The sequence below is a fragment of the Lutra lutra genome, chromosome 3, assembly GCF_902655055.1.
Source record: "Lutra lutra chromosome 3, mLutLut1.2, whole genome shotgun sequence".
Lineage (NCBI taxonomy): Eukaryota > Metazoa > Chordata > Mammalia > Carnivora > Mustelidae > Lutra > Lutra lutra.
Window position 1 is genome coordinate 59,960,681 of NC_062280.1, and position 14,347 is coordinate 59,975,027.

A 14,347-nucleotide genomic window follows, 5' to 3' on the forward strand; every position below is an offset into this window, starting at 1 on the left:
CATTTAAACAGAGATCATTTTGCCTTATTTTAACATCACATTTAATTATTACAATTATTATAATGATTATTTATACTTCTTTCCTTTTCTCTCACTTTCTCTTCCCTTCCCCAACAAAATAGAAAGGATTATATTTCATTCTATGGAAAAGATAGCATATCTAACAGTTTCCATTAGCATATGAAAATATCTTGTTGGTACCTAGAAATGAAAAGTAAATGGAAAGTCCAGTGAATGCTTGATTTAATACCATATTCATATATAAATAAAGTGATCTGATTAAAATGTATCATAATTTTTGTGTTTCCCCAAGAAAATAGAATTCATGAAAACTTAAGCAATGAAAGACAATCTAAATCAGAGATAAATCTTTTTATTTTTACTTTTATTTTCTTTAAGTAAGCTCCACACACGGCATGGAGCCCAACACAGGGTTTGAACTCAAGACTCTGAGACCAAGACCTGAGCTGAGAACAAGAGTCAGACACTTAACCCACTGAGCCACCCAAGTGCCCCTAAATCAGAAATAATCATTTTAAATCAGCATTTTGAAAATTATTTAACTAATATACCCTGTTACCACTATCAATATTACTAATTCTTCTTTTTCTAAAAATAAACACTTAAACCAACCTGAAAACTGGACACCATCATCTTCTCCTTTTTCTGAATTTGAAAGGGAGTTTTCGAGGATCTGAGCTGTACTGATGATAACGTCATAGGTTTTGACAACTTCTGGAAATGATATTTTCAACTGGGTATCACCACTTAATCCAATTGTATGATACCAGTTCTTCAAAAATGGCTCAAACTCTTTGCGGAAGAGCTGTTCAACTAGTGGCACCTTTAAAAATGACCAAATTAAAAAGAGAGAGAGCGCATGGTCAGGAAAAAGGAATTGATCAAAGGCCTACTATGTGGCAAGCATTATCAGAGGTGTTTACATTAACAGTTAATTAAGCATAACAACCTATCCATCATTACATTCATTAATTTTCAATAAGCATTTACTAGATGCCTATTAGGTGTAGACATTGTATCTGAGATATAAAGATGTTTAAGATCTGGCTGACAACTTTGAGGAACTCAGTCTAGTTCCTTAGTCTAGAGCACATAGACTAAGACTAAAAAACAAAAAACCACAAATTATTAAAACAGAGTGTAATAATTCTCCCATAGAAATACACACAAAGTGACAGCAAAGAGGCCGAAGTAACGGAGTACTCAAAAGAAGGGTTTAGAAAGAATTTTAATCTAGTAAACCATGGGTCAGTGACAAGATAAATTAAAACTAAGACTGGATAAAAAATAAATTCTGAATTCACAGCTCAGGGCGAGGCTATAAAGGGCTGTGAATACCATGCAGGATATTTTTAATTTAGTATAATAGTTCATAGGACTCTTGTGAGTTGTGGTTAGTGTTGATTTATTCCTGCTGTTTGTTTTGGGATAGGGCCAGAGGCAACATGCCTAAAAAACTGAAGGGAGCAGAGAACCAAAAGTGAGGAGGTAAGACACTGCCTGGGAGAGCAAATGTGAGATGAAGGGGTAGACCACTAAAATAGCTTTGGTGGCTGAGAAAGAACAAAAGAGCAAGCAGATCGACAAAATAAGTGGAAATCTTTCTGAGGTGACTGGCATAACTGAGGGGAGTGTGTTGGCATTGAGGTTACTTAATGTAATTGGCAATTCACAGTACCTTTGTCACTAGTAAGTCAAAATGCAGGTCTTCAGGAAGACCCTGACCTGCAAGACCATCATGTTGGAGATGGAACCCACTGATACCATAGAGAATGTGAAGGCCAAGATCCAGGATAAAGAAGGCATCCCCCAGCCAGCCAAGGCTCATCTTTGTAGGCAAGCAGCTGGAAGATGGCCACATACTTTCGGACTACAACATCCAGAAAGCGTAAACCCTGTACTTGGTCCTCTGTCTAAAGGGTGGCCATTAATCCTTCAGTGTTGCATTTACAGTCCCCAGTGATGGCATTACTCTGAATTATGGCCATTTGCCCCAAATTAAGTTTAAAAATTAAATTTCCACTTTCAGTAATAGCTGAACCTGTTGAAATTTTTAATAAAGATTTTGTTGCGTGGTAGCAAAAAAAAAAAAAAAAAGTCCTTTCAGCTAGCTCTCTGTATGTCACAGTGTCAGCTGAAGGTGGCTGAGTTGACCCCTCAGTGCTACACATTACCAGTCTTTCAGAATACCTCCTAGATTAGGGATAGGAATAACCAGGCCATCTTGAAGGTTATATCCTCGGAGAATTTTTCTCACAGGAGCCTAGGCATGTACAGTGTGGCAAATAGAGAGTGGGTAGGAAGAGTTTCAAGGGCCAGCATCAAAGAGTAAGCATTATACTCCTCATAATATAATTACCAGATAATGCGATCAATGGTTATCTTTCCACCGGTCTGCAGAACATGTGTAATTCATCTTTTTACCTGAAGTGAGACCCACTTATGTGTAAAATGAAGGCTTGCTGATACCCCTGGCTGAAAACAGTGTACAAAGAACAATGCTTTGTATCACTGTCCAGTGTAAATAATGAAGCTAAGAGTGCATGTGGAGAGGAAAGGAGTAAAATGGAATCTATGAATTTAAAGGAAACAGTGCAGACCTAAAATCAATAACCAAGTCTGGTAAGTGGGAGAAAATAATATAAGGTGAGAAAAATAAGAAAAGAAACTTTCCATTAATGTTTTCATTTTTTGTTTTATTTTTGTTTGTTTGTTGTCAAAGTCAAGTTTCTGGTCCATCTGCCACAAAATCACTTGAGAGATTTGGAAAATGCAGACTCCTGGGCCCCACCCAAAGGTCACTGAACCCAGGGACCATCTCTGGGGACACAATTCTGTGTGCATAACCCACACACTTATATGAAACCTCTCATGTGACCGTGAGTCTTTAAAATGTAAGAACCACAGCTCTTCTCTCTCTTACACAGTCATTTCTGACACAGTTTTCTAGAACTACTCTTTTCATTCTACTTACATGAGACAAAGGAACTAATCTGAAGAAGTAAGACAGATTCTGAAGAAGAGAATGAAAATTAAACTTAGTGGGAAGAGATAACAAGATCCAGAGTAGAGAAAGTCAGCCCTGAAAACTGCTCCAGCCATTTACTTATTATGTGACCTTGGACAAGTTACTGAATCAGGGCAATCCCTTCAATTTCTACATCAACAAAATGAGGATAATGTTAACCTATGGTAGCACTGTTGTGAAAATTAACCGAAATAGAGGCTGTCATTTTTCTGGTTCTCAGAAAACTTCCCTGATATTTTGCTGATCCTTTCCTTCCAGCAGTGTAGTGAAAAAAAGAAGGGCAGGGGCACCTGGGTGGCTCAGTGGGTTAAAGCCTCTGCCTTCAGCTCAGGTCATGATCTCAGGGTCCTGGGATTGAGCCCCGCATCAGGCTCTCTGCTCAGCAGGGAGCCTGCTTCCTCCTCTCTCTCTCTGCCTGCCTCTCTGCCTACTTGCGATCTCTGTCTGTCAAATAAATAAGTAAAATCTTTAAAAAAAAAAAAAAAGAAGGGCAGTTGGCTTCAGAAGATAAGGTTGACGTTTCAGCTCTGCAACTTATCTGACAGACCAACTCAAAGCCCCAGTTTTCTGGTGGGTAAAATGAGGATAAGTATGGTTACCTCATAAAGTAGCTGTGTGGATTTAATGAGATAGAATAAAATAATTAATATTACGTCATGAAGTACAATGCAATATTAATTATCTTATTATTAATACACATCTCTCACTTCTTGGAGTGCAGATTCCTGAGAACAGGATCTGCCTTTGATTTGTCTTTCAATCCCCCCATGCTGCTGAATGATTGAAGAATCTCGATGCCAAGAGGTGACAATAGCAACCTGGGGTTCTGCCCATCAAGGATGAGTCAAGCCCTTCCAAAGAAGCAGTATCTTCTGATCTACAGAACAAAAATAAGTTTTCACAGGAGGTAGCAGGTGTTGGAAATCCTGATACTCTCTCTGGGTGGCGCTGACTTCCTACTGAAGGACACAGAGAAAGCCAGATGCAAGTTTGACATGGCTAATTGGGAGGTGTGTGGTCCTCTTGGAGCCTTTTCCTGAGATGTGACAGAGTGTCTGCCAAGACTAATCAAACCCAACTGCTACCCACTTCTGCTGAATCATATGGGGCTGCATTATAGCATCTGAAGGAACCTGGGATTTATCTCTCGTGATGTTGAAGCCCTAGATAGGAAATAGAAAGTCTGGGAACACAGGTGGTGTTTTCATTTCTCCCTGCATTTGAAGGCGATAACTTTGGAAAGCATGGAGGCAGGGAGATGAAAGTAAACGATGTTAGTGGGGACAGGATTTCTCTTTTCAAGATCAAGGGTTACAGTACCGTCTATTAGGCCAAATACAGAAGTAAGGTGATGGGACACACAGGGCCAAGCTCAGCTGAAGAGAACTGAAGCTCAAGTTACTTTAAAATGGAAAGAAATGGGATGATAAAGTCAACAATTATGACATATGTGGAAGAAGTAGTGGAGGGATTTCTAGTAATTCTTAGGAAAAAACAATAGAGGAGTAGACGATGAATTAGACTTATGTTCTTACGTGTCTGCACAACAGTGCAGTGAATACGAAAAATTAGTGAGGATAATTTAACATTTAAACATGGCTACTCATGTGGATTTGTAAGAATCACCCAGATCTAATGAAACGAAAGACCTGTGATGAGCATACAGCACAAGAGAAGAAGCCATTATAAGAACAAAGTGCATGAGAGGCATACAAAAATCTGAGATCAATCAACATGCATGAGATGAAGAAATGAATGTAAGTATTTGGATTTAGAAATTAACTGCACAAAAATAACTTAAAGGAATTCTAGTTTAGCAGATTTTCAGACAAAAAAGAAACTGAGGCTTTTAGTTTATGGCAAACTCCAGATGAGTCTATGGATGCCAACACCAGTGAAAAAGGCAAACCTGGTCATGGGTTTAGAGTCACATCTCATCTCGCTTATAGACTGCTTTGATAAGACTGTATGGATAGTATTTTTCCCAATTCTGGATGCTTTGGAAGCATTTGAAGAAGGTCTTACTTATTTATATTTGAAGAAGGTCTTAAATAAATGTCTCAAAAACTATGGGCACTCAGGATGATGAAAAATCTGGAAACCATGTTATATGAAAAATGAAGGAACTGGGAATATTGATCCCAGGGAACAAAGAAAAATGAGTCAGGAGGCACATTGCTGCCTTCTCTCTGTGAAGGGCAGTCAAGAGGCAGGAGAAGTAATCCTTACTCTGTATAATCACACTGGAAAGAACTCTAACCAATGAGTGTGGATTCCTGAGAAACAGGTTTTGGTAGGGCTTTCCATCAGTGCCAGTCATTCAAAGAATGGATCAAGCTATCTTATTAAAAGTGGGATTTCCTGGATATCCCAGCTTACTTAGCAGAGGCAAGAGATGAGATGAGAGCTGGATCTTGAAACCCGCTTTCAGCTCTAAGGGTTTATGACCCTGTGGCCTGATAAGAGAAGGTAAGGAAGCAGATGCATTAAAAATATCTCCCAGGTATTGAAGCTTCATCCTTTGGAGGCGGTGGAATAGCTAACAAGGAGACAGGGACAGAAGGAGAGCCTTTAGGGAGGGAGATGGAGAAGCCTCAGTTTGAGGAAACTGCAGAATATTCAAATGGTATCAAGAACTCCAGCTGAAGTATCTTCAAATCCAGTTAACTTTCTTTTTTTCTCTAAACCTGGCACTTAAGACCCTGTTCCCTGGGTACGGAGTTCCGTTTAATTGGTTATGGAGGTGAGGAAGAGGGAGTGGGAGAAAGAACTAAAACTTCCTGACTCATTCCCAGGCTTAAGATAGATTATCTAATTTAAATTTTAGAGCAACTGCACAGGGCAGTATTATTTTGTTCGTTTTACAGATGAGGAAACTAAAGCAAGGAGAAGTTAGGAATCTGTCCAAAGTCAAACTACTGGTGGGTAGAAGGTGTATTCAAAGCTAGATTCATTTTATTCCAAAAGATAATGTCCTTTATAAAGAGTATACGTGAGGGGCACCTGGGTGGCTCAGTGGGTTAAAGTCTCTGCCTTTGGCTCAGGTCATGATCCCAGGGTTCTGGGATCGAGCCCCACATTGGGCTCTCTGCTCTGCAGGGAGCCTGCTTCCCCCTCTCTCTCTGCCTGCCTCTCTGCCTACTTGTGATCTCTGTCTATCAAATAAATATATAAAATCTTTAAAAAAAAAAAGAGTATATGTGAAAGGCTAATCACAAATAAAATCTAATATATCACTATTGTCACAAGAGAAATAAAACTGTTTTAATAGTAGGCATTCAAGTATAAAGAACAGTTTTTTCAACTTAGCAGTTACATACAAAATGCATTTGGAAATAAATGATAGAAATTATTCAGATCATAGGGCGCCTGGGTGACTGAGTCATTATGTGTCTGCCTTCAGCTCAGGTCGTGATCCCGGAGTCCTGGGATCAAGTCCTACCTCAGGCTCTCTGCTCAGCAAGGAGTCTGCTTCTCCCTCTGACCTTCATCCCACTTGTGCTCTCTCTCTCTCTCTCAAGTAAATAAATAAAATATTTTAAGAAAAGAAATTTTTCAGATCATAGATTCGAGTATGTTTCTTTGGTACCAAAATGCAGGTTGCAGCTAAAACCTTTGGTATAATAGAAATCCAAGAATATAGAAAAGCCGTTTAATCCATTACTATATTTTTGGTAAAGGAAATGATGAAAATCTAGTGATGGCATAAGTAACAGAAAAAAGACTATGTCTGCCCATGGAAATGTATACTCAGTTTTACTTCACAAAGTGAAGAGTAATCTGCCCAATATCAAATTTACAAATTAGTAAATTCATTTATCTAAATAAAGCTCAAATAACTAGATTTTATTTTATAGTGAAGAAGACTTAAACCTGTTTATGAAGATTGTTCTTTAGATACCCCAATATATAAATTATTACAGGAAAACCTCAGTTGCATTTCAAGTAACATCTATATATAATTATTGGAAGTTAGTTATCTATGTTCCTTTTTTTAAAAAAGATTTTATTTATTTATTTTTCAGAGAGAGAGCAAGCACAAGCAGGGGGAGCAGAGGGCAGAGGGAGAAGCAGGTGCCCTGCTGAGCAAGGAGCCTGATTTGGGACTTGATCCCAGACCTCTGGGATCACGACCTGAGCTGAAGACAGATGCTTAACTGGCTGAGCCACCCAGATGCCCCTCTATTTTCCTGTTTAACTTGATTTAGATTAGCCAAATAGTCACTTAATTTTCTTTTTGTCTTCAAACAAACGATAAATCTCTGGTAAAGAGGACTTACCACTTTTGACTAAGGGTCAACAGTCAAAGAGATTCCAAAAGACAGTATTTGATCCTAGATTCCAGTAATATTTTGGGGTCATTCATGTCCATGTATTGATAACTTAAATTAGTGCCAGTTAACCTTAAGGAATATCTGGGTAAATGTGTTATTCTTTACACATAAGTGTTTATGTATAAAGCTATTTGATTTATGCTCTGGTGTTATGAAAAAATTCATTTTAAAAGATAATAACTTGAATATTACATATATCTGTAAAAGCAAACACTTAAATTACTTATTTCAATATTACTCTTAATTACATTAAGTCTGTGTGTCCATTGTTATATATGTCATTTTACAAATGCATCAGAAAAATAAAGTGAAAATAAGCACTGTTGCACTATGTGCTACTTGAATACCTTATTGACAAGGACTATAACTTTTCCAGGTTCAGATGCTTTTTTCTTCTTGTCCAAGTGCTCCTTGGCAATGTAAACAGCCACTCTGGTTTTCCCACTCCCTGTAGGGAGGCATATAATGATATTTTTCCCCTCCAAGGCTGGTTGGGCGACTTCCATTTGGTAAGGCCTGAGGTTCAATTCTGGCTCAGGAGATGCTCTTTCTGCCACATCCTCTTCATCTGAAGGAAATTAAAAGGTGGAAAAATAAGGGAACGGGCAATAAAATAACACAGGCTAGGAAGTCTGAAACCCAGCATAGGCTTCTCGTGGCTTCAATTCGTTTTCATGTGTGGTCCAAGCCAATCCGTTTTTCTGTTTTCTGTACCATATGGGTGTCAGCTCTCTGCCGGCATCTGCGAGGTCGACCCAGGCACCCCATTCTGGAAGTGGCCTGGGGGCGGAGGGGTAAAGGGAGTGAATTAACAGGATGGAGGACAGGAGGGGAGTTAACATGGGAGAGTCTTTTCACAGAGTGGGCAAAGCCAGGCGAAATTGCAAGAAGGGCTGCTGTACAGGATTGGCAGGAATGATTCTTTTTTTTTTAAAGATTTTATTTATTTATTTGACAGACAGAGATCACAAGGAGGCAGAGAGGCAGGCGGAGAGAGAGGAGGAAGCAGGCTCCCCGCTGAGCACAGAGCGCGATGCGGGGCTCGATCCCAGGACCCTGGGATCATGACCTGAGCCGAAGGCAGCGGCTTAACCCACTGAGCCACCCAGGCGCCCCGGCAGGAATGATTCTTAATGCATCAGGCTTTCCGGTTCTTTGTTGAGCCCTTATGCCCTACTTGTTTCTCCATAGTCTTGCCACCTACGAATCAAGAGGAACTGAAAAAGAATGAGTCATTGTCATCACCACCCCTCCTTACTTGTTATTGCAAAGGAGATATTATAGCTAATTGTACTTTCCTTCACTTGAAAAACTTTATCTGACAACGAATACCCAAAAGCCTGCCCATCCATCTATCTCAAACATCTAAAATGGCAAAAAAACGAAAAACTAAAAAATAAATCCTACTTTTGTCATGTGAAGTAGCTAGATTAAACATATTTAGGGAGGGGGGAAACTCCTCCCATGCAAGCCTTTAACTGATAGGTTTTCATTAAAGGATGAAAAACAATTTTGTTCGTTTAAACTGACTTGCAACTGATTTTGGCATTTAGTTTTCATTGTGATCTTTATCCCTTCCTTATATGTATTCTCCACGTGTTCATATTTTCCTGAAACTCAAAGTGCAATACAGTAAAAATATTTCCAATTAATACAGATTTCTAAATTTAAAATTCTCATAAAGTACTAACATATATTAGTTTTTTGAGCATTAGAATAAAATTATTATAACATATCTTGGCTTAAACATACTTTGTTTAAAAGTGATCACATTTATCTATATTGGCCAGGGGAAAAAGATCTAAAAATGTATAATCTATCATGTGGAATGCAGTAAAATAAATATTATATCAATTTAAAAGCCCATCTTTTGCTTTATGTAATCATAAGAAAAAAATGAAATGACAGCACTTAGTACTTCATTACACATGAAGTGCTCCTTCTCTTATCAGTGATTGCAATAAAACTAAACTAACAAAATCCCATTAACTTCACAAAAGTTGCTGATGATTCCATTTCAGCAACTGGATGATTCTCTTTAAATGGATTTTAGCTTGTTGTGATAGTACTATCTGCACAGGTTAGGAAAATTCACACCAAATATCATTTACTAAGAGTCATCTACTAACCCAGCAGGAAATTTGCCTTCTCTGTGGATGAGTAAACAAAGAAGCAATACATTTAAGTTATCACTGGATCATCTGCTGATTCATTTAATAGGATTTTCAGGAAAAACCCATCTGAGATCACCAGCATTTAAAGATACACGTTTACAAGTTTGCTTTCCATGTTTGCTTTGAACTTTACAGCAATCAAAATAAGTCATCTTCTATTATATTTATGTAAGTTTCAAATTTATTTAAGATTATCTTTACTTCAAAAAAAAAAAAAAAAAGATTATCTTTACTTCTCTCCTAAGTGGCTTTTATAGAAGATCCTAACATTCCCAGCATTGATTACCTAATTTTTCCAAAAGAGCAAGAACATTTGCAAAGGAAGATGGATGTACTTTAAATTGTGTTTAATCCCAAGGTCCAGGAACTTACTTTCACTAAATCGATATTTAATTTAGGAAATTCCTTAAAAGAGATTAGTAAATTCCTTTTAATTTCACTCTAGGTCTATTTTTGCATGAATTAAAAAAATAATAAAATTCTGCTTCCCTTGTAATAGTTGCAGGTACCTCTTTAAATAATCAGGTTCACTTTTTGTTTTTCATGCTTACTACTATATCCTTGGGTAACACAAATTAAAAAGAGAAACTTAGGGCAATTTCCTATCTCTTCCCCAAGTAATCTAAGACTAAGTCAAATGAGTAAAACATCGATTCCACTTATGCAGGCTAGATATTTATTGTATTAATAAATGTAAGCTGAGCGAAGATGTTCAAAGGGCTATCATGTTCAAAATTTGGTTCCGGAGCCAAACTCGTGTTGTTTCACTGCTACTTAACTCATCATGTCCCACTAGTTCATTCTGCAGCAAATATTAACGGGGTGCCTATTACATGCCATACAGTCCCACGAATATGGTCCTTGTCTTCAAGGACATCAAAGTCTAAAGTACTATACTGTAGCCACTGAAAATGTCTGGCTATTAGATAGATAGCTCAATTCGCATCTATAATTTTGAGTCAAGTCCGGGAAACTTGATAGGTAGCCCCAAGTTTAAAAGAGAAGCATAGAGTGAACATGGAAAAAAATGAGAGTTGGATTCATTGTGAGAATAACATCCAAAGAAGAGCTGGGTGAGTGCTAAATATTCAGCCTGATTCTTGCCTTATCACATCCTCTGACATAGGGATGGAAGAATTTATCCACATAAGCAATGAAAAGAGAATTTTCTCTTCTCTGTCACCAGAAGGAGAGAACTGGGCTGGTGTCAATGAGCCAGGAGCCAATTTCCTTTATAAAAGAAATGTTTGGGTTTTTGTTTGTTTGTTTTTTTTGTTTCTTTTTGGCTTGCTTTGAAAAAGCAAAATCAATTAAATGCAATAATGAATGTGTTATTTAAAATATGCACAAGCTTTGAATAACACAGCACCCTCCCTCTACAACAAATATTGATTGAAGACCTTGAAATTATACTATACCATATAAATGGTCAAAAAATAAAATCAAATAGGACTTAAATAATAACATTTTATTGGAACTACACCATGTGGCACATTTCATTCTCACATTGATTTTGACAGCTGAGTTATTCTTGGAGAGAAAAGGTCTGTCACTGCATGTGTTTGAAATCGACAAAGTATTCCTTTACCTATAGTATGTAACTACGGAAAAACACGCCATTCCAGCTGGACAAATATTAATAAGTATTACCTCGAAATAGTAAGGAAACACTTTCTACATATCAGGCCAATGTGTATTGCCAAAAATATTGCCACTTTGTGAGATGCAGTATATCTCTCTAAAAATGAGAGACAGAAAAGCAAAAAAGCCTTCTGTAGCATAATGAGAATATCTAAAGTTTAAGAGCATCATTAATCATGTTTTAGTATGATATAATACTTCCACAGAGGAGCAAAATGTTATGGTCTTGGGTCACATCCATGATCCTTATGTCCCATTATGTAATTGTTGAAGGCAGACAAAGGACATATGGGATAGAGTCTCTTCAATGTTAACCTCAAAAGTTAAAATATTATCCCAAACATTGTAATGCTTTTCAGAAACTCAGTATATGTTCACCAATTTGCAATTTATCTAATCCCTTTTTTACATTGATTTCTACTTTGTTCTGTATCATGCACCTGAGGGAAAGGAATTTCATAATTTTATGAATTCAGAATTTTACTACCCACTATGCGAAGTAATTCTTTGTTTCTAAGTACAGACCCTATCTAGAACATCAATGGGTGCCTTCTGAAAATGTGTTTGTCTTCATATGTATTTGCCTTTGAAAATGTATTTGCTTTTTAAAAGTAGTTTGTGTTCAGATTTATCACGTCTTTCATGCCACACTGAGGACTGAAAATCAGCAAATAGTTACATTCACTAACAGCACTAGATAGACAAAATGCCCAGCACATACAGGATGCCCATTAAATATTTATTGAATGAATGAATATTGTTGAAAAGCCCTTACTTAGACAAACAAAAATTAGGATGAGAAGCTTAAAACAAACATAAAGATGTTAAATATTAGCTAGAACATATTTTGAGTTCTAACATCAATAACATTTAATAGAAATGTTAATTATTAAATCTAACAACTGTATAACAAGTATGGAAAAATCAAATACAACCTGCAGAAATAAGCACAGGGCAATAACTTAATAAACACTGAGTGCAGTGAACAGAAAATGAATTAACCCTTTAAAATCCTGGAAAGCTTTTAGGGCAGATGTAAATGATTTTATGTAAATGATTTTATCCCTTAACGATTCTTCTAGCTAAATTTCGGTAATTCTTCTCACAACCCAAGGGAATCTGAAGTACACAATATTTTCCAAGTTTTTTTCTAGAACTCAATCACAGAACAAATGAATAATAAAGTAATTTGTGTTTCTTAATTTGCCAGTTTCCTACTGATTCTTAGCTGGCCACATTGCAAAGCATTTTTTGTTTGTTTATAATTTGTTTATAATTTGTTAATTTTAATTATGAAATAGTTCAAGTGCACAGACAAATATGGAAAGGTGTATAACAGATATCCAAGGTTCTATCACCTCTTCTTAGAAAATGTTAACATTTTAGTTCGGTTGTAATCATGGGAATTGCACATTCAAACAACAGAAAGAAGCAATATGAAATCGACCAGACTGACAGAATTTAGGCAATCTGATAACAGGAAGTATTGCTGAAGTGTGGGACTGGGAAAAGGCACTCTCATTTATTGATGGTGTGATATCCAACTAGGAGAGCAATTTGGGAAACACCTAATAAAGTCCTCATTTGGTGACAAAAATATTTTTGGAAACTCTACTACTATGCAAGAGCTATTCAGACAAATTGAAACTCTTTTAACTGCATGTGTAATTTGTAGTTTTTCATCTTAAAAGGACTCTTGTTAACTGGGTGTTGGGCATTAAGGAGGGCACGTGATATAATGAGCACTGGGTGTTCTATGCAACTGATGAATCACTAAACTCTACCTCTGAAACTAGTAATACATTATATGTTAATTCATCGAATTTAAATAAAATAAAATTAAAAAAATAAAGGACTCTTGTTACCTGCAGTTAATCTAGAGTCACAATCCTCTTATTGACAGTATTATTTTTTTAAAATTTAAAATGTTGTTTAAAAAAAAAAAAAAAAGGTAGGGTACGGGAACTCATGTACCAAACTGAATACATGATTGAAACGCAGTCAGCTTCACGCAAAGGGATAGCATGAATAAAATAGGTGACCTGACTCTATGGAATGTGGCATATGCATGTTCTTATCTACACCAAAAAGATAAATCCCGGATCCAAAATGAGAGAGCTTGATGCTAAGACTTTTGTAAGTTGTACTTTTAAAGAAAGTGAATGGCAAAGTTCCAAAAGAACTTCAACTGTAGAAAAGAATTGCTTTAATTGCATAAATCCATTAGGGAGGGTATGAGCAGCCCCCATGCTTTCCACTATATGGCGTCTTATTTCACACTTTTTAAGGTTTACACAACAGTTAGGCAGTACCTGAATCACTTCCCATGGTGCCTGAATCACTGCCCATGTTGCTGTTATGTCCAAGACTTTCATCTAAGCAGCTGACACTTCCTTCTGCCAAACTTGTGTCTGATTCTGCAAAGGAAAACATTTTAAAATATTTTAAAAATATTTCTGAGAATAAACGTATTTTAACTGCACACCTCTACAGCACACAGTACATGCAGTTCAATGCAAGTGGAAAAGGCACACCCAGACGATTGTGAATAAAAGGTAAGAGTTTCTGGCAAGCAACGTTTAAAAACTCCACTATGGATGAGCAGCCGCAGGGTAGAGAATCAAACTCGCACACCTACTTTACCGCACGCCCGATGAGAGGAAATACAAACTTGTAAACAGTTATGACGTTTGTTGTCCCCCTACATGGGAATTTTGTCCCAGAAAAGAAAATCTACGCTTGATAATGGCATTGAAACACAAAGTATTACATAGTAATCCCCTGACTTATTTTAACACAATATGGTAGGAAATTAGTAAAGTATAAAAAATTAATAAAATACACGGTTCTGTTAATGGGTGATGAAAATAACAGCTCAGAGCTCAGTGATAAATGTAACTTTAAAAATCTCCAAAAGAATTTGCTCAAAAAGAATCTCATTAGAGCCTGGCATGGCAGTTGTACTAGAAGCTTATGTGAGGTTGGAAATCAATGTTTTGCTTTACTACAATTAAACTAAGCTTCCATCAAAAAGTTACAGTGAAGATGAACAGCAAGAGGACTCCCTTAATTTGTAAATCTCGATGTTTGGTTTTCAGTACCCAGTATCAATTGCTTTTGAAAATCTGCCCCCCTCCCAGGGAAGACTT

At 37.0% G+C, this 14,347-nt stretch overlaps 1 protein-coding gene across 2 annotated transcripts in view; it reads right to left on the reverse strand.

Annotated features, from left to right (window-relative positions):
• Positions 1 to 14,347, reverse strand: part of IFIH1 (interferon induced with helicase C domain 1) — a 55,453-nt gene that overhangs the window by 16,323 nt on the left and 24,783 nt on the right. For both annotated transcript variants that reach the window (XM_047721926.1, XM_047721925.1), the window contains 3 exons: positions 13,511 to 13,615; positions 7,731 to 7,951; positions 634 to 844 (listed from right to left, as the gene is read on the reverse strand). In XM_047721926.1, the coding sequence (XP_047577882.1) occupies positions 634 to 844; positions 7,731 to 7,951; positions 13,511 to 13,615 (537 nt within the window). The remainder of the gene's footprint in view (positions 1 to 633; positions 845 to 7,730; positions 7,952 to 13,510; positions 13,616 to 14,347) is intronic.